The 21398-nt window shown below is 43.8% G+C and overlaps 1 protein-coding gene across 1 annotated transcript; it reads right to left on the minus strand.

Moving 5' to 3' along the window:
- Positions 1 to 360: 360 nt before the first annotated feature.
- On the minus strand, positions 361 to 20868 carry LOC139755008 (sodium-coupled monocarboxylate transporter 1-like). Its single transcript, XM_071672916.1, is given in 12 exon segments — positions 361 to 4328; positions 5026 to 5236; positions 6067 to 6230; positions 6395 to 6481; positions 8287 to 8470; positions 8694 to 8905; positions 8907 to 8957; positions 9353 to 9565; positions 17481 to 17642; positions 18695 to 18775; positions 19140 to 19281; positions 20538 to 20868. Coding segments are annotated over 12 exon segments (1836 nt in total). The 5' UTR covers positions 20732 to 20868; the 3' UTR covers positions 361 to 4193.
- Between the last annotated feature and the right edge of the window lie 530 nt (positions 20869 to 21398).

The raw sequence follows: 21398 nt of genomic DNA on the forward strand, positions 1-21398 counted from the left end.
TCATTTTATCTTTATCATATCAAAATTACACTTTCTATTTTTTCTAGACTTTATATATATATATATATATATATATATATATATATATATATATATATATATATATATATATATATATCTTAAATAGGTGTTTGAGGTTGATTTCAATCACATTAAATAGGGTTTCAGGCCTAATGACCTTCCTCATGGGTCGCTGGCCGTAAAACCCAACAAACAACAACCGTTCTAGTGTACTCTCTCTCTCTCTCTCTCTCTCTCTCTCTCTCTCTCTCTCTCTCTCTCTCTCTCTCTCTCTCTCTCTCTCGGCCACGGCTGTGACGGAATCAAGTGTTGCGTGAAGGGTGATTCACTATTCATATATTGATAGAAAATATCTTTATTGGAAATATTACAATAGACTGGAATACTCCAGCATATGGTATATATATGTACACTGTCTCACACATAATTATTCATATAAATTTGTAACGGTAAAATAAGAATGGGTTTGAGGTCTCTTTTTGGAAACCTTCAGAGAAAAATAAATGACATCTCTAGAATCCCTCAACTTTATTATATGAAGGATTCTTTCTAAACACTTTCTTATCAAATATAAATAGAATCTTTTTTCTATGTAACTGCACAAAAATCTGTTTTACATTATGATTAACTATCTAGAGAACCAGGAAAGGATTTGAGTAACGTGAGCTAGTCTCGCTCACATCACCAATTCTTTAAGGAATGTCAGTTTCGACCCAGTGATGTTAACCTTTATAGTGCGACGACTTCATCCCCTGAGTACGACCACCTGACCTATTGAGTCTGGATTTATTAGTTAGTGCTTAATGGGTTAGGTTGTAGTACTCTGGTAATCCTCATGGCCTCACCAAACTATCGTCCAAAAGGAACTTTAATGACACGATTGTTGCACGCCCTAGACTACGGACGCGCATTTTCTAGATAATAGAATTCAACGAAATTGGTACCATCGGATTCCTTGCAATGTATGGAGTTCATTGAGAGTATGAGATTTTACACGGAGTGCCCCAACTCCAATTTAAAGCTGTGAAGTGGGCAAGGCTTTCAAGTAGAGGGAAATCGTAAGGTAAAACCACTAAGAACGATCAGTTGAGAGTTTAAGTGATGCAATCGTAACATTTTCGTCCAATTCTAGCTGCTACGAGAGCAGGATTGACGCCAATAGCATCATGACATGATAGTCTAATCACATATGGACTGACTGCTGACAAGAATCACATATGGACTGACTGCTGACAAGAATCAGAAGAAATCATAATCCTAGAAAACGCGCGTCCGTGTTGCAACATTTTACCAAATCTTGTATTTACACTCTTTAAACTACTACTAATAAATGTTGTACAACCCCTTCAGTTTCAGGTAAACTTTACCAGTGCATTGAAGAATTGCCATCGAAAAATTATTTTTACTAGATTACTCGAAATTTGAGGTAATCACAGCCATACATCCTGTTTTCCATCAAAATTCTTTCACTTTCGCTGAGACTGATAGAACTCTCCACTGGTGAGTGTGAGTGTTCAGGACAAACGAAATATCCAGTCTGTCTCCCAGCATAACTGAAGACAGCAAGCGCCAGCCAGTGTCTTGTATCTCAGGGCCACAGGCTAGAAAGGAAAGCCCATTTTTTTCCGTGTATCTACAATATTTATTTGGACGATCACTGTGGTTGTCTTGCTACTACCTACCTCTATAATCTAAACTATGATGACTTTGACAAGATATAAACCAGGTATATGCAGTACCGAACGTACGGAAAGGAGTATTATCCTATGGTACCCGACTTCACATTCGGAGTAACTCAGAGGACGTAAAGTTATCCAACAAACTTTTTGATTACGTATATTTGTAAGTATGTTTGAAGAAAGGGTGCTATTTAATCTTACTCATTATGAAACCCGTAAAATAATAAAAGTATGCAGCATACTTTTTTATATGTATTCCTCATCAGTCGTTGGTTGCAAGCCTAGTCCATTGTTGACATAGCGTTTGCCATTTAGTTTTAAAGCATATGTGAAGACCCAATTATGCGCCTTGTCTGTAGATTTTAAGGTTTATGTACCCAGCTTCTTACCCAGAAAATTGATGTTTACCATTAGTATGGACAGGCAAGAGTCAGACAAGAGAAGCAAACCTACGCGATCAAGTCTTGTGACAGAGGATGTCGGTTTCTAGCTGTGGTTTCCAAGGTTTGAGCGATAGGTCTACCACTTGATGACCATCATTGTCTTCCCCGTCGAAATACCATTGTTTCATCGTTGGATGATATGTGGCGCTGTGCATCACGTATAGCACTGAGAAATACTAAGTTTTCTCAGTAATAAACATCTTCTGGCCGTACCTCACTCATGTCAGTGGGTAACTTGTCACCAAGCGATCCTCCAGGAATCGCTCTACAATTACTGTGTCTTAAAGATGAAGTTCTTACGTCAGGAATGGTCGTCTGGCTTTGAAATTCTGGTGTCAAGATTGACATCGAGTCATAGTGAATTCAGAGCATATGTACGATGTTACCGGACTCCGCCTGCATGACTTTACAACGACAGTGAAAAGTCACCTTTGCCGAGGTAGCATCATTGTGAGCACATCCTATCACAGAACTTTTATCTCCACAAGGAGTCCACATATTCATGCTAATGGAAGTAGCGCATCCTTGAGCTGCATGCATCTTTGGAAGGACATCCTGGGTGACATTAAATATCTTTCTTAGAAAGAGATCTTGGTGTATATATATATATATATATATATATATATATATATATATATATATATATATATATATATATATATATATATATATATATGTATGTATGTATGTATATATTAGTGTAAGCTGGGAGCAGGTTTTTTGTAAGGCACATATGATTGAAAAATCTCAGTACATAGCACATAAAAGTAAGGGAAAACGCTAAAAGAGAAATGAATGAACAATATCATGAAGGGTAGAATGAGTTATGATCTAAATACAACGTAAGGAAACATACGTAAGATAGAAAATCTTACGTAGTTTATTTAGTGATGGACTTTCTGTATGTCTACCTCGTTTAATATTGTTCTGTGTTTTTCCTTTGGGAATAATAATGAGGATAATAATAATAATAATAATAATAATAATAATAATACCAATAAAAATAAATAGAAAATGTCATAACCCATTAACAAGGGCTGGCTTCACTATATAAACGTGCGGTTAAGTACTTTATTTAATGTTCTTTGAAAATTAGAGTTGCCAGGCCATGTATTTAAGTAAACCACTTGAGAATGACTGTACGACCCTTGAGTACGACGTTATGACCCTTAAGTACGACGGCACGACCTTGAAGGATGACTGTACGACCCATGGGGATGATGGCGTGACCTTTGATCTGACCCGAAACATTACAGTTGAACAGTAATTCAACTCATGTCAAAAATAATTTGTGGCAGTATGAAATGTGTAAACGAAATTCGTTATGACACAGAATATTCGAAATGCCTCTTTGTGACAGTAATTTTACACTTTACATCATTAGGGACAAATACTTCTATTTACATGAAAACACATTAGATTAACTATTAAAATATAAATTTAATGAATATCATCTAGTGGAAAAATTATGCAGAAAAAATATATATATGATTTTTCTATGATATAATGGGCTCCTGCTGCGTACGACTTCAACGGCTCGCCAGCAAAATTTTGCATGTTTTGTGAATGTGAACATGAACATCTGTTAACCTGAACATGAACATCTGTTAACCTGAACATGAACATCTGTTAACCTAAACATGAACATCTGTTAACCTGAACATGAACATCTGTTAACCTGAACATGAACATCTGTTAACCTGAACATGGACATCTGTTAACCTGAACATGAACATCTGTTAACCTGAACATGAACATCTGTTAACCTGAACATGAACATCTGTTAACCTGAACATGAACATCTGTTTTATCCGATACAGTTCAAGAAGAAATACAGTTAGGAACCACAGTAGAGTTCTTCCATGGCTCCGTAACCATGTCATTAATTAATGTAATAGCCTTATCAACTACGCTCATTTAAAGATCACCTTTGGAAACACTTGTAAACAACAGCACATTAACTGCTTCTAGTTTGTGTTTGTAGTAATTAAACATGTTGAATACAACCATCATACTTGAAGACCCAGGAAAAACGTTAGAACAAGGTTGATCAAAGCTTAGTACTCTCTTTGTCTGGGGTGAAGCCGTTAACTGCCTTCTCTGGCATCTCCGTCTCAAAGCCTGGGTTGATGTTGCCCATGGAACTTGTGCTCTTGCTGTCTTTCAAGCCCACCTCCTCGTCCACCTGTAAAGACGACAACATTATTGATATATACAAAGGCTCGTGTAAACGTGTGTGTAGCCTAGTTGGCAGAAATGTTACAAACCAGCGACAGTAGAAATGTCTCAGAAAAAAAATACTTTAGTAGCCTATCCATCTTCAGCCAGAGTTGGAATTTGTGCCAATTCTGCCTTGAATGTTAAGACATTTCAGTTTTAGTAATGACGGCCAAACTGAATGGTGGTGGGTGGAGCCACCCGGATTCAGTTTTCATAATAGAACAACCCAAAATCCCTGATAAATTAGATTCTAATTACCCCAGAGGTTTCAGAGATTTTTGTGAACAATTTGACATTTACCTAATTTCTGTAATATGCAAAAACGTGAAACTATGAAATTTTCCAGTAAAACCTGTATTCATTCATGTACCTACAGTTCATATTTGTACTAATTCCACTGTATAACGAAGCTATGGCTACTGAACATAAAACAACACTTTCTAACAAGGGCATCCACCTGGTATAATGGTTGTGATCCCCGAACACGATATTATAACAGGGACAACCCAGGGAGCACCACTGCCAGGCCTGCCGCACACTGACTCGGTAGATTCGGAGAATGAATTGCAGAGTGACTCTAATCTAACTACAGTTGCACCAGTTGAGCCCAGTGAGTGAGGCGGAGGTGGGCAGTGTCTGTGTGGAGTCGTGGCAATACTTACGAAGTCAGCCCCGAGGCCGTCCATGCCTGGCAGCCATCGTTGGAACCACAGAACGGCGGGCGAGAGGCATCGAGGGTCGAGGGACCTGACGTCCTGCTTCCCGGTCACCAGCGTCACCAGCAGACCCACCACGATCACGGTGAAGCAGCCCGTCGCTGAGTACCACATGTAGGACAGCCGGAAGATGCCCAGTGGCTCTCCAGGGTCAATACTGTGGGAGGGAGAGCAGACCTCAGTCCCCCAGGCAATATGTGTATGTGTGTGTGTGAGAGAGAGAGAGAGAGAGAGAGAGAGAGAGAGAGAGAGAGAGAGAGAGAGAGAGAGAGAGAGAGAGAGAGAGAGAGAGAGAGAGAGAGAGAGAGAGAGGGAGTTTTAACACTAGTGAACCAGCAGTGATGACCTGAACACTGAAAAGTAGCAATGGTGGATTAATAGTCTTCATAGCATGTTTCACTACAACCTCGAACCAACGTTCATCCTGGAATATCCCACTACAACCTCGAACCAACGTTCATCCTGGAATATCCCACTACAACCTCGAACCAACGTTCATCCTGGAATATCCCACTACAACCTCGAACCAACGTTCATCCTGGAATGTCTCACTACAACCTAGAATCATCTTATATAACTGACTCTGAGATCTTGGTGTTGGACCAGTGGTCGTGGGTGGTGGTAGGTATGCACACATCGGCTTCAACTCTCGTTATAATGTCCAACATAAAAGTTTTCCTGTATACAAAATCAGGAATCAAGCGTCATTCTGATATAGTTTAAAGACAACATCTAACACAGTTATTACCTCGTTAACGTAGGTGTTGAGAAATGAAGAGAAAGAAAATAATTAATCGGTAATAAAGAATTGTGCAGTTTGAAATATCTTTCCTTGGGACGACGACTGTGTAACTTATGAACTCACTGCCAGCAAGATGATGTCACTCATACGTCCTGGCAGATGATGGCTTCATACAGGATGAGAAGGATGACAACGTGTAATACCGTGTTGTGTCAGGAAGGTGTGTGGATGTTGGTCATGCTTACGGTTCAGGCACGATGGTCGGTTCGATGCGTGTCAGGTTCTGGCAGCCAGCGATGCTCAACTCCTGGAAGGGGAGGTTGATCTGATGGTTGGTCTTGGCGATCTGATTACCCACGCCGATCCAGAACATGAAGACCAGGCTGACGAATTCGCCGATGAACGCTCCCTGTAAGAGGACGAGGCATTACTCACTAGCAGCCACCATGGTTTTGTAACTATAATGTCAACTGCATCACAATTTTAGGGCAGGTTAGCTGAGGCAGATGGTACTCAGGAGACTCAGTGAGTCCTGTGGAGGTAGCGAAGCTGTGCAACGTGTGGAGAACTTACGATGGAGTTAGCCCAGGGGAAGAACATGCCCAAGGTGAAGACGCCCAGCAGAGGCCCGCCAACCATGCCGAAGATACTAAGCGCCGCCTGCAACACAACAGAACACTTAGTGTAAGTCCTCGCTGGCTCCCCTCCTGATCCACGGGTCACACTGACTCATGCTGAGTACTGATCTTACACACACACACACACACACACACACACACACACACACACACACTTTTGCGGGTGATGCAAATAACAAGAGAGAAGTAAAGAGAGAGGATTGCATTACTTTACAAGGGGACCTAGACAAATTCCAAAGTTGGAGTGAGGGATATTGGGACTTGTGGCCAAAATCCTACTTTAGGAAGATTGTACAGGAGACAAACTGTCTGCTGGCAAATATTAGAATAGCATTCGTATATGTGGCTGAGGAAGTATACACTTCATATCCTATAATGAACCAAAATTAGAATATGCTTCTCAGGTTTGGTCACGCCACTCAAAGAAACACACTTTGGAAAAAGTTATCATAATGCATCCTAGGAAGACACAATTCAACTCTCACATCCTTAGACATCTTGAATCTCACAGTCTCGTCCCTGATCACCAGTATGGCTTCCGTAAGGCGAGATCCACTGGTGATATTCTTTCCTATCTTACTGATGTCTGGTCATCATCCCTGAAAGATTTTGGGGAGTCATGTATAGTTGCCCTTGACATATCCAAAGCTTTTGACAGGGTGTGGCACTGGAGTCTCATCTCTAAGCTCTCATCTTTTGGCTTCCCTCCCTCAATTTGCTTCTTCATATCTAGCTTCCTCTCCGGCTGATCTATGTCTATGGTTGTTGATGGATTAGCCTACCCCCCCCCCCCCCCCCCAAATCAACAGTGGCGTCCCTCAAGGTTCTATCCTGTTCCCTACACTATTTTCCTTTTCCCAACGATTTCCTTTCTTCCACAAACAATCCAATGCACTCATACGCTGACGACCCAACAGTGCATTCATCCACAGCCTTCAGTTCTGCTTCTTTTTCTCTCATTCGATCTGCATCGTCTTGGCACAACTTCAATAAACTCAGACATGAATAGGATATCTCTGTGCGGTGGACGAAATCCTGTTAAGTTTAATTTTTTCAAGACCCAGTTTCTACTCACAACTCTCGTCTCTCCTTTGAAGGTTCTGTAATTCCACCTCTTGACATCAACTCATTCTTGGAAACCCCACATTACAGGAATAGCCAAGTCTACCTCTAAGAAACTGGGTGTCCTGTTTAGATGCTGAAACTTCCTTTCTTCTGAACAGTTGCTCCGTTTATAGAAACGATTAATTCGTCCTTGTGTGGAGATCTACCGTCACATCTGGGGTGGTTCTAATTCTGTATCCTTACTTAGCAGAGTTGAGTCGAAAGCGATCCGACTGATACTGTCCCAGGCTAACCTCCAAACCTGACACTCTTGCCCTACGCTGCAATGTTGGTTCACTTTCCCTCTTCTACAGTTTTTTTTTTTTTTCTCCCGAGAGCTGGCTGCTTGTGTGCCCCCACCACTAGGTAAACCACGCAATACTCGGCAAGCTGCTGGGTCACATGATTATTGTGTGGCCATCAGCAACTCAAGGGTGGGCCGTTTTGATAACTGTATCTTTCCCTACACCCCGAAGCTTTGGAACTCTCAACCTTTTCATGTCTTATTCAATAGATATGACGTTGGATTTTTTAAAAGACAGGTTTTTCACTTCCCCAAAATTCGTAAATATTTTCCCTTGTCTTCTCTTTTTCCTTTTAATCATCTTCTCTATATTTCAGTTAAGGCCCTGCCTTGATGTGGACTTACTCCGTAACTGGAGCTTCATTAGTACATATCTGTAGATTGTAAGAGGAGGAGGAGCATGAAGGAGACGTGCTTACCGAGAGAACGTTGCCAAGTTGCTCTGCTACGAAGACAAGCGCAAAGGTCAGGAGGCCGAAGAACAAGGAGAGCCCCCTGGAGGTCCAAGTGGAGGCGTTGTCGGAGATGTTGGGATAGAAGCCGCCCTTGATGAAGTCCTCTAACACGATAGCCGCCAGTGAGTTCATCCCGGAAGACACGGTACTGGAGGTAACGGGAGAAATAAGGTTATTAGATGGTCCGGTACAATCCAATGTGAGAGGTCTGGAACGTGAAGGGCAGAGCGTTTGGCTCTGTCTGTGTTTGTCTTTCATTTATGAGTTGTCAAATAGCTTATCTCCTCCAGTGACGACAGAGATTAACTTTGATTTGTTTCTGAGTGTTATGTCTTCTGTTGTCTTATCAGCAGATCGGTGTCCTGACCTACCTGAGTGCCCCTGAGAATATGCCAGCCACGAAGAGCCCAGGAAGACCCTTGAAGTGGCCAAGGACGTCCATCACGAAGAGTGGGAAGAGTTGGTCTCCCTTGGTGACCACGCCCGAGGTGATGGGGTCGCAGTCATGGTACTTGGCGTACACGACCATCCCGCCGAAGGCACAAGTGATCATCAGCACGAAGAGCCCCACCGAGGTTGATCCACAAGGCATTGACGGCCATTTGTCTGGTCTGTACACTGAGGTATCGCTGGACCTGCACCAGGGGAGGAGGTGGGCTTTTAAGTCTACACGTCTGAAGTTTAAATGTTTCATACACACATGGCGTCTATTACTTCCTGTTATCACTTAGTTGCTTGTGAACTGTATTAGATTAGGTGCCAGTGAGTGATGGGACATGCATAGATGTAAAGATGACGTGAATTAGAGAAACTCATTTTTGACTGACGCCTGACGTGAACGAGACTATGTCAATGATTCATATGCATTTAGGTTGTTGTTATAACTTAACTATGATAATCAAATTGTCCCTCATAATGCCAGGACGATTATCAAAGATGAAAAAACAAATGATATGGTTCAGACTGTCACGAGGTCTAATGAAACGGCACACTTGCAGTGTGAGGACTGAGGACGGTGGTGGCACTGTACCTGGGCCTGGTTGACACCGTAGATGGTGATCCAGGTGAAGTAACCGCCGACGATGAGGGTCCAGAAGGTGTGTCTGGTGGTCGGGTTGGGGTCAAAGTCGATGAGCTGGGCTCGCCCGCCCTCCACGTTCCTGTTCCACACCGCCTCGAAGCCGCCGTAGTCGACGGCTCCATACACGATGATGAAGATCATGCTTCCGTACATGATCAAGGCCTGCATGACACACACACACACATATCATTATGATGAGAGCCTGCATGACACACACACACCTACATAGTACGGTTTGTGGAATAAAGTGTTTACTGATTGTGTAAAGTTAATAAGATGTGTGGCTTAATTTCTACTGAAACCCCTATCCCCCTCTTTATCTCTCCTTGTTCTGTGTTTTATCTACCAAACAAACTCAAACAGATAAGCCATAGGAAATTCGCAATTACAAACTAACAAGACAGATCGACGTACTTTATCGTGGGAGACTAAAAGAACAACTGTGCAGTCTTGTGAGGACAGACAGGACAGGCAGCAAATATAAGGACAACAAACTAATGTACGTGAGAATACTATAACACCGAAACACATGAGGATCCTACAGGGAAAAGAGAAAGATTTCAATGTCCCAATAAGTGAAATACGAAACATAAAGGAACTGAATTCTGGACCCTTTATATGAACGTTGCGCAGGCGGCGGAGGGAAACTGGATTCGTTTAGAACTGATGATGATTAGTGTTGTGGCGACGCTGGGCAACAGTGTATGTCAAGAAACGATATATATGGTGATCTGTACGCTCCCTACCTCAACCAATATCTCGTTATATATATATATATATATATATATATATATATATATATATATATATATATATATATATATATATATATATATATATATAAACTGGGGCTGGAAATCCTCCCCTCTCTTTTCTTTTTTTTTAATTTTCCAAAAGAAGGAACAGAGGGGGCCAGGTGAGGATATTCCAAAAAAGGCCCAATCCTCTGTTCTTAACGCTACCTCGCTATCGCGGGAAACGGCGAATAGTATGAAAAAAAAAAAAAAATATATATATATATATATATATATATATATATATATATATATATATATATATATATATATATATATATATATATTTCCAGCCCCCCGCTCCCTCCCCTTTTAGTCGCCTTCTACGACACGCAGGGAATACGTGGGAAGTATTCTTAATCCGCTATCCCCAGGGATATATATATATATATATATATATATATATATATATATATATATATATATATATATATATATATATATATATATGAGAGAGAGAGAGAGAGAGAGAGAGAGAGAGAGAGAGAGAGAGAGAGAGAGAGAGAGAGAGGTCGTTCAAGATATTTAAATGTTACGTGTGTGTGTGTGTGTGTGTGTGTGTGTGTGTGTGTGTGCTCTGTTCGATGTCACAACTGAAGACCATCAAGGTATAGTCCGTACCGTGTGTCAGGCTTATGCAATAAAGAAAAAGACTATTATGAATCAAGTCATTAGAGTACACCTGTGTGTAAACTACAATAAATATGGTAAAATCGGATCCGAATACTGATTCATTTTAATGTCATTATCAACCCGTGCGAACTCCAATTCCATTTTCTTTTGAATGTTGTTTACCTCATTCAAGTGGCTCATAGATACGCATTAAAGAGTCTAAGTTACTTATTTGTAAGGTTTATGTCTGAATGTATAAACAAATAAGATACATATTGATAAACCTTTTATATGTAACTTTCTATCTAGATGGAGCATTGACAAAGCTGCTACATATGTGTCTGACAGTTTGCTTTAGTAACTTTGAAATATGTATCTTTTTTTTTTTTCTGAGTTTATTCTCTGGCTCGTCTGGCAAAAGCCGTGAATCTCCCCCACGTAATGTTTGAGGCATATCAAGTGGCTCCGTCTCAAGCGATTCATATTAAAGTATGAAATGATTAATAATGACCCGATCAGTTGATAGGTTTAACCAGCCAACCAACGAGTTGCTCCAGTTACCTCAACGACAGTGTTGCCTGTGACGACATCTTGTGCTGGCAGGACAACAGATGGTGGAAGTTTTCTGTCGTCGACCTCATGGAAAATATAACCGTCAGGAGAAGAGAGAGATAATTTGCTTTGTGGAAATTAGAGCAAATATAGCAACAGGTTTAGTGAAGGAATGATTAACTAGTCGACGTGGAGGTCAGTTGTCGAATTTTCAAGTCATTATTATTGTGTGGATTTTTTTTTTAATATATATTTCATTGAGTTATAGAGTTTTGCTACAGTGGTTCAGTGTTACAAGAAAATCAAAGATGTAGAATTAATATCAGAACCTCAGATCGTAAGTGAGAAGAGACATGACCTGAAATAGGAAAATATGAACCTGCAATTGACCACTAGGCAATGCTGTACGGAAGGTAGCAGTAGGCAGACCTTGGCAGTGCGGCGTCAGGTGTTGATACACGGGTGTTTGTTTACTCACATGAGAGACTTTGGATATTGTTCTGCAGTTCTCCGGCATATTCAGAAAACTGACGAAACAATGTATCTGGGTCTAAGTTAACCTCTGAGCATTAATGTGAAACAAGTGTGTGTGTGTGTGTTTTCGTGCGAACACAGAGTTATGCACCTTCGTAGAAAAGATCATGTCAACTATTTCCAAAAATCTAAAGCTCATCACCGATAATTATTGAAATAAAGCGAACTAAACATTATTACACGATAATGATAATAACAAGAAACTTATTGTGAACACTGATGAATTTGTGTGTCTGTTACGTACTGATTTTGTACCTAGAGAAACCGCCACCGTACTTGAACAACCGGTTCTATACCCAGAACAGGTGGCATCGTACCTAGAACAGCCGTGACCATATCTAGAACAACCGGCACTGTACCAAGAGCAACCAGCCCCATGCCAAACCAACCGGTATCATGCTTACAACAACGAACATCACACCTACAACATCGTCGCCGTATTTTTGTCTCTGCAGATCCTCTGAAGCGGCCAGGCTCAAGGCCGACCGAAGAGGCTATCAATAGTATTAATTTGCTAAGATAATGATCGTAAACTAGTGCTGGGGGAAGAGATAGCCTGACACAATGGAAGACTCCACATGGCACCAGAGCTGTAAGGGTAAACCTGTCCACGTTGTGTCATCACTACCATGAATATGTACACAATTATGTGCATTCGTGGGATATGTGAAGAAACGAAGGACCAGCACATGATTTGCAACATAGCCAGAAAGCCTGTGGCATATGGGCTGCGACTGTGGTTGATCAGGTCCTACTGAAGAAGGAGGCATAGTACCTGGAAATCAGGTAAGGTGGCTTACCTACCATAGTTCATTGGTTTCATAGATATGCAGACTAGGATGATGCAAAAGATAAGGGGTCGTGGAGAGAGAGAGAGAGAGAGAGAGAGAGAGAGAGAGAGAGAGAGAGAGAGAGAGAGAGAGAGAGAGAGGTGGAAGAGTCAATTTTAAGGACGTGAGATTTAGTAGATGGTAAAGAGCCGGGGCTCAACCCAGCATGTATTGACGTTAGTGTGGATAAGACAAGAAGGCTAGGTTGAGCAATTGTGGATGTGCTTTTTTAAATGCAAGGAGGAGAGGAGTATGTGTGGAGAGGATTGCTTGTGCTGACGACGCCAGCCACTGAGGATGGCGTCATAGTCTTTGTGGGGATTCGGTGATGATAAGTTACTGAGAATCGTTTGCTTGTTTGATAAATGGATTTAAGGTAGCTTTCAGGGGGTCTGTTGAAGAGATCATTAGGGTTGTCTGTGCTGCTGAGGTTACCGAACACTATTATCCCTGCAGGAGTCACGATGGGGCTCACAACATTCCACTAGCCTATCACAAGATGTCTCCAGTAGAGGTTTAAGGGTGGCAACTTGGCTGTTTCCTGCAGTTCTGTATTCTGAGTGACGACATGCTATGTGATGTAAAAAAATCCACCTCAATGCTTTATTCTGATCGGCCTGAAGGATGCCGATGTTTGTTTTAGCTGCTACTTTAGTGCTGCCCGAGTCCAAGTTGTTAATGGTCGATTTCCGGCTTTCTAGAGATGCAGTTTGGTATTAACATTTGCATCTCAGAATCTGTACAGTTTTACGAGCCCCGTTCCTGCAGTAGTCGCCTTTGTCTGAATGTGTTTGTTCGTATTAAGGTTTACTAGGCGTAGTACAGTGGTGAGTGTGGCGGGAATGGTAGGACGAGGGTGGACGTGGGTATGTAGGTATACGTTAGTTAGGTCGTCTCTCTGTCATACGTTGACGTAGGAAGTGTTGGATTTTGCAGGTTTGATTTTATTCTTCATTTTATCTCCCATAACGTGACGTGGTCAATCTGTGCCTAAGCTTTACTGGTATTATTGGAAGTTGTCACAGCTCATATCAGCTGAACTATACCTGCCTCTTATAGAGCCATAGAGTTGGTGAGTCATTTGTGTAGAGAATATATCGTGTGGGGGTCAGCATGGAGCCTTGAGGTAGCACCAGCATCAAGGGGGAAGTAATTAGAATAGGAATTCTTGTATTTGATTTACATTGTTGGGTTACTTAACTGAATCGGTTTTACAATGGGTCGTAGAAACTCGAACAGGGTATTTAATGTGTACCTCAAGTCTTCGTGCCAAACAGAGTTAAAAGCTTTTTCTACATCTTTTGTGATAAGGGCAGTCATTTTGTAAGTAGGATTGTCGATATATTCATAATTGGTGATTATGTTAAGGTCATCTTGGGTCGAATGAAGTTGTCGAGAGACAAGCTGTTTATGTGGCGGGAGGCTGTTGATCTGTCAGACGATGTCTGAGTCTGTTGTTATTGGTTCTTTCAGTAGGTTGCCCGATCGCCTCAAGGAAGCTCATTGGTCCATAGTTAAGGGGGTCTTGATTGGATCTGTATAGCTTTAGGATTATTGTGGTAGTTGCAGTTTTGAAAGTTAATTTCTATAGAAAATAGCATGAGGCTCGTGCAGCGTGGAAGATGGCGGTAACGGCTGTAATGGTGTTATCATGTAGGTGTGTCAGTAGCTGGTAACCAGTGCCTAAGTTACCTGGGGCTAATCTGGGGGAGTTTAGGAGAAGCTTGACCTCGTTGATCATTATGTGGAGTTATGAGTATATGGTCGTCTGTAAGGAAGTGCAGTGTAAGATATGATCTGGGTAAAAGTGGCTGGGTTTACCCTGTATATATTGTGTGACAGATTGCTGTCATGAGCTAATAGATGTTGGGGATGAAGTTGAAGAATACCCTCCCAGTGTCACTGAAAGATGTTGACAGTGTCTTGAGGGTTTTGATATAATGTGTTGTTATCTTTGAGCCCGTTAAAGTCTTTTTTAGGTGTCTCTTTGAGTCTACGAAATAGTTTCCAAAAGTTTTAAGATTTGATGTAGCTTTGCTCTGCAGTAGTGAGTGAGTAATTCTAATGAATTGGAGAGAGTTAAAAAAGATTGTCACTTATAGAAAGGCTTATTGTTGAATCCTCTCATCACATTTAACAGAACTATTAAGTATCAAAGAAGGAATGTGTATATTAGATATCTTCACGATATCTCTGCTGAAATGTGTGCTGTTACTGTTGACAAGAGGCAACTCTTTATTTCACCCGTGCACCACATTCTGGCTCTGTTGTGGATGTGTCTGGTACGCAGTTGCAGATATGTTCTCTGATATTCCCAGTATTTTACAAGCTTTTCCGATTTACGTCCATATTATTTCCCATGAAGATAGCTTTTGTCTTCCAGTCAAGAGCACTGTGAAGTTAATTATAATACTGAATATATATATATATATATATATATATATATATATATATATATATATATATATATATATATATATAATATATATACACGAACAAAGTGCATATGAACGCGCACCTTCATGATGTTTGTATGATATATATATATATATATATATATATATATATATATATATATATATATATATATATATATATATTCTGCGTGATTGTTGAGTTGAGCAGCAGTATAAGGAAGTGATGATGCTGCTTCAGAAGCGATTATGAGGTACAGACAGGCCAAGGAGGATGGACATATACTGGAGAGGAAAAATGGACATGAAGTAAACGTCATATCCAGAATGAGGGTCAGCAGTGAGGAGGTATTAAGGTGGCAGACCTTACATGGTGGCAGGCAGACGGTGGGACACTCAGGAGAGTCATCACTAAACACAGGAGAAGAGCTGAAGACATTCACAACAGTGCAAGAGGCAGATCTCCATCTGGTGTGAGTAATGCGAGGAATAAAAAGGCTGTTTCCCAGAGATGCAGACATGCAGTGCGAAATGGAAAGGAACGTGAATATATGGACGTAGTACATGAGTAGACCAGAGCTCATTGTTATTGCTGAACCCATCATGTGGTTTTTCTTACCAGAGGAATATACAATAACAAGACGAGAGAGAGAGAGAGAGAGAGAGAGAGAGAGAGAGAGAGAGAGAGAGAGAGAGAGAGAGAGAGAGAGAGAGTGTGTAGCCCTAAGGACAAGTTAAACCGTCAGATCCCAAAAGGTGAAGGTAAACAATTGAGATTTGTATCCAATACTTTCCGGGAAAAGTGATAAGTGAGGCACTCTGTCGAATATCCCTGTTAGTGTACCATCCTTCCTGATGATAAACAGAAGAACCACGTCAACCTTTTTGGTGAAAGAAAACGAAGAGACAATCCAGGAAGGTAATTATGAAAGTTTTTGACTGGAACAGATATGTGGCAACGGTCTGATCTCACTCGAAAAGCCAGGGAGATTTGCTAGGAAGGGTCGAGGGAAATGCTACTAGAATAATGACAGAACTGAATGAAATTACTTACTAAAGGAGGAGGAAATTCCCCAGTCAACCTACACTGAGGAAAATAAAGAATAATAGACATTTCTCAGAGGCCATTCTGACGGTAGCACAGATCAGTGGCCTGACACAGGATGACGTCAGGAGAACAAGTAGACATAATACGAAGATATGCCAGAGAAGTGATCAGAGGGACTTGAAGAAGCTTTCCCTCGGTACAACTGAGTTATGAACACATGAAACAAACCAAAGAAACAATTAACCGATAGATATCAAGCGTAGGGCGCCACTTGGGCACAATGTCCTGTCCTGTATCATAACAACATAATTTTATGTAAGAGAATTTTACGAAAGAAAATCAGGTCTTGGCGGAGTGACCCTCTAGCATACCAGACTGTCATTAGTTATCCAGTGTTGACGACATCGACCATTTTGACAATATGTTGACATAACAGCATAGAGTGAGGTCACACCTACCCCAGTGAGGTCACACCTACCCCAGTGAAGTCACACCTACCCCAGTGAAGCCACACTTACTCCAGTGAAGTCACACCTACCCCAGTGAGGTCACACCTACCCCAGTGAAGCCACACTTACTCAGTGAAGTCACACCTACCCCAGTGAGGTCACACCTACCCCAGTGAAGCCACACTTACTCAGTGAAGTCACACCTACCCCAGTGAAGTCAGACCTACCCCAGTGAAGTCACACCTACCCCAGTGAAGTCACACTTACCCCAGTGAAGTCACACCTACCCCAGTGAGGTCACACCTACCCCAGTGAAGTCACACCTACCCCAGTGAGGTCATACCTACCCCAGTGAGGTCACACCTACCCCAGTGAAGTCAGACCTACCCCAGTGAGGTCACACCTACCCCAGTGAAGTCAGACCTACCCCAGTGAGGTCACACCTACCCCAGTGAGGTCACACCTACCCCAGTGAAGTCAGACCTACCCCAGTGAAGTCACACCTACCCCAGTGAGGTCACACCTACCCCAGTGAGGTCACACCTACCCCAGTGAGGTCACACCTACCCTATTATAAGGAAGACCCGTCGGTAGGCCAAGTGACCCCATTACCGTGTGACGACGGTTTCGTGTAGCCAGCGACCTTCACTTGATGTACAGAGCCTCATGACGTACTGAGCCTGACCAGTGAGGGTCGTGACCTCACACAGACTCACTCACCTGCTGGGTTGACTCAGCGGCACAACACGGGATCCACGTGTCGAGGGACAGAGCCTCCAGGGAAACATGACAAGTGACCCTGGAAGACGAGGAAACAGGCGAACTACGTCAGCAAGAGACCCACCTGCAGTGCGTCGGTCCACAAGACGGCCTTCATGCCCCCGAGGGTGGTGTAGAAGATGCAGACGAAGCAGATGAGGGAGACGGAGATGTAGACGTCAAGGCCGGTGACCTGGGCCAGGGCAAGGGCTGGGGCGTAGACCACGATGGCCATGTACAGCGACATCTGCCCAGGACAACAGGTATTAGTCCCTCATGTGAGGCCGTACCACACCCGTCCTCCCTCCTGCCACACCCTACCAACCATCCTCCCTCCTGCCACACCCTACCAACCATCCTCCCTCTTGCCACACCCTACCAACCATCCTCCCTCTTGCCACACCTCATCAACCATCCTGCCACATCCCACCAACCATCCTGCCACACCCCACCAACCATCCTCCCTCCTGCCACACCCTACCAACCATCCTCCCTCCTGCCACACCCTACCAACCATCCTCCCTCCTGCCACACTCTACCAACCATCCTCCCTCTTGCCACACCCTACCAACCATCCTCCCTCTTGCCACATCTCACCAACCATCCTGCCACATCCCACCAACCATCCTGCCACACCTCACCAACCATCCTCCCTCTCGCCACACCTCACCAACCATCCTGCCACACCTCACCAACCATCCTCCCTCTTGCCACACCTCACCAACCATCCTCCCTCTTGCCACACCTCACCAACCATCCTGCTACACCTCACCAACCATCCTGCCACACCTCACCAACCATCCTCCCTCTTGCCACACCCCACCAACCATCCTCCCTCTTGCCACACCTCACCAACCATCCTGCCACACCTCACCAACCATCCTCCCTCTTGCCACACCTCACCAACCATCCTGCCACACCTCACCAACCATCCTGCCACACCTCACCAACCATCCTCCCTCTTGCCACACCCCACCAACCATCCTCCCTCTTGCCACACCTCACCAACCATCCTGCCACACCTCACCAACCATCCTGCCACACCTCACCAACCATCCTGCCACACCTCACCAACCATCCTCCCTCTTGCCACACCTCACCAACCATCCTGCCACACCTCACCAACCATCCTGCCACACCTCACCAACCATCCTGCCACACCTCACCAACCATCCTCCCTCTTGCCACACCTCACCAACCATCCTGCCACACCTCACCAACCATCCTCCCTCTTGCCACACCTCACCAACCATCCTGCCACACCTCACCAACCATCCTGCACACCTCACCACGACTCACCTGGATGATGAAGACGATTGACCCCAGCCAGCGGACTCTGCGATGGAAACGTCGCTCCAGGTACTCGTAACATGACGTCACCTGCGGGAGGAGGAGGAGGAGGAACATGAAGCATGAGGTGCCCTCCTCAACTTGATGACACGTGTAACATAATCCCCTGACTATCCAGTGGTAATAATGTTCACGTACTATGTATGTCTCACATGTATGACGAGGTGATGGAGTCATGGCCAACTGTAGCAGTGTGGCTTCTCGGGAGCGTGGAGACACAAACGGTTGTATAAGTTCATGTATTGCATGATGACACAGTTGTATGATGATGAGCAACTAAATGAGGTGAGGGTTATTGATACCAGGCATTGTGGAGATATGTAACATGTGCACACACGAGGAACACCACCCACCAGAGGCTTCTGGGAGAATGGAGCGCCGGCCATCGCCTTACCTGAAGCTTGTAGAAGACCGGGAAGTAGAGGTAGGCGGCCGAGGGCATCACCAGGAAATACGAGAAGCCGATGAGCCAGTATATGAAGCCGAACTGGTACACCTCGGACGGCGTCCCCAGCAGCGTGATAGCTGACATGAAACTGGCGAGAGACATAGCAGCATGTAGCCCAGACCTGGTCCTCATGAGTCAACCTTACCTCCTACCAACACTCGAATGATACCATGCAGAATATGATCAGGTTCTGGACCCATAGCGGGTCATGATACCATGCAGAATATGATCAGGTTCTGGACCCATAGCGAGTCATGATACCATGCAGAATATGATCAGGTTCTGGACCCATAGCGAGTCATGATACCATGCAGAATATGATCAGGTTCTGGACCCATAGCGGGTCATGATACCATGCAGAATATGATCAGGTTCTGGACCCATAGCGGGTCATGATACCATGCAGAATATGATCAGGTTCTGGACCCATAGCGAGTCTTGTTATGTCTGTGATGGTATAAACTTCTCCCAGTCACAGAGTTAATGTCTTGTTCTCACCTCAGACAACTACAGTAATGTGAGGATTGATGGGAACACACTCACGACTGAGTCAAACTGAGGTTTGGGTTCAAGTGGCTTTCCCAAGAGACGTAAGATTTCATTAAGCCCAGAGGTTGAAGGGTCAGGTCTGACATCTTAAGCCCCGCGGGAGACGACATCCTTGAACTACATAACATTATAAATCTCCCTCAGTCTTACGTTCTCTTGTCATCTTGACCACGTCAGCCACCCAGGACCGTGAACCACAGACCTCCCGCTCCTGAAGGACCACATGCACGATGACACCAACCATCTGGCCACATAGTTTCCCTCAGTGTGTGACTGTGTTCCCGTCCGCCCGAGCATCATCATGCTTGGCAGGAAGCGTCCGCCTTATCATCATAATTACGAAATTATTAAGAAAACATAAAACAGGATCATTATTCTCCAGTCACCTTGGCCTGAGCCGCCCCTGAAGGTCATCCTCCAAGCAAGAGCGTTAGTGATAACAGCTCCCAGGATACTGCGCTTCAAGCATTACTGTAATGAACTCGAAAACATGTACAGAGCCTCTAATGAGGCTGCAGGGGAGGGAGTGAGGCTAAGGGGGTGGGGAGAGGAGCGCGAGGTGTTGGGGAGGAGCTGGGGTTGTTGGGGAGGAGCGGGAGGTGTTGGTGAGGAGCTGGGGTTGTTGGGGAGGAGCGGGAGGTGTTGGTGAGGAGCTGGGGTTGTTGGGGAGGAGCGGGAGGTGTTGGTGAGGAGCTGGGGTTGTTGGGGAGGAGCGGGAGGTGTTGGTGAGGAGCTGGAGTTGTTGGGGAGGAGCGGGAGGTGTTGGGGGGGGGGGGAGCGGAGGGTAGTACTTACCTGGCTATGAGAGACATGGCCACTGGGAAGGTTGTCATGGACTTGCCGGCCATGAGGAACTCGTTTGTGTCTTGTTTCTTGCCGAAGCAGCCGTAGAAGATGCCGATGATGGCTGACACCGCCAACATGGCGCCGAAGACGGCGTAGTCCGCCCAACCGAAACGGTTGGCCAAGTCACCCACGTCAACCGCCATTGCGGAGGGAGCGAAGATAACGGGAAGCGGAGGAGGGAGGTGGAGTCACCGCAGGAGTCTGGAGCTCTCTAGCGAAGGACGAGGGAGACAACCAGTCTAGCTGGCGACCATTAATGGTTGAGGGAAGATGGTACGCTGGGAGGCGGTCTGTCCTTCACGCTCACCACGTAGACACCTGCAGTAATGCATACAACATACATTACACCATCAGAGTTGTTGTAGTACATTGATTATTAACAATAATGAAAAAATATAGATATCAAATTATTACGTAAAGGAAATAAAGGCAATAATAAGATTGGTGAATAGATTTGTATGTATATGTTGACCCATGTGATGACTTGATATTTGGTAATGTGAAGTTCTGATCCGTCACTGACCCTCACATGTAAGATATCATTACTCATATTTGCCTCATTAAAACATGTCCGAGAATATCTCGAATGACTGATCATTCCGGGCGAGCAAGAACAGATGCAGAAAAGTTCGGTGGCTGTCAATTTCCTCTCCAGTTTGCTAATGTCGACAGCTACTAGAAATATAAGAGGAGCAGCTTTGATATATATACACACAAACTCTACCATCCCAGCCGGTAGCCATCGTGGTGATAATGATGATGAATCATTTATCTTCTCTCTGGAAAATCGCTGTGGGAATCATTCTGCTC

Source organism: Panulirus ornatus, chromosome 18 (genome assembly GCF_036320965.1).
Source record: "Panulirus ornatus isolate Po-2019 chromosome 18, ASM3632096v1, whole genome shotgun sequence".
NCBI lineage: Eukaryota > Metazoa > Arthropoda > Malacostraca > Decapoda > Palinuridae > Panulirus > Panulirus ornatus.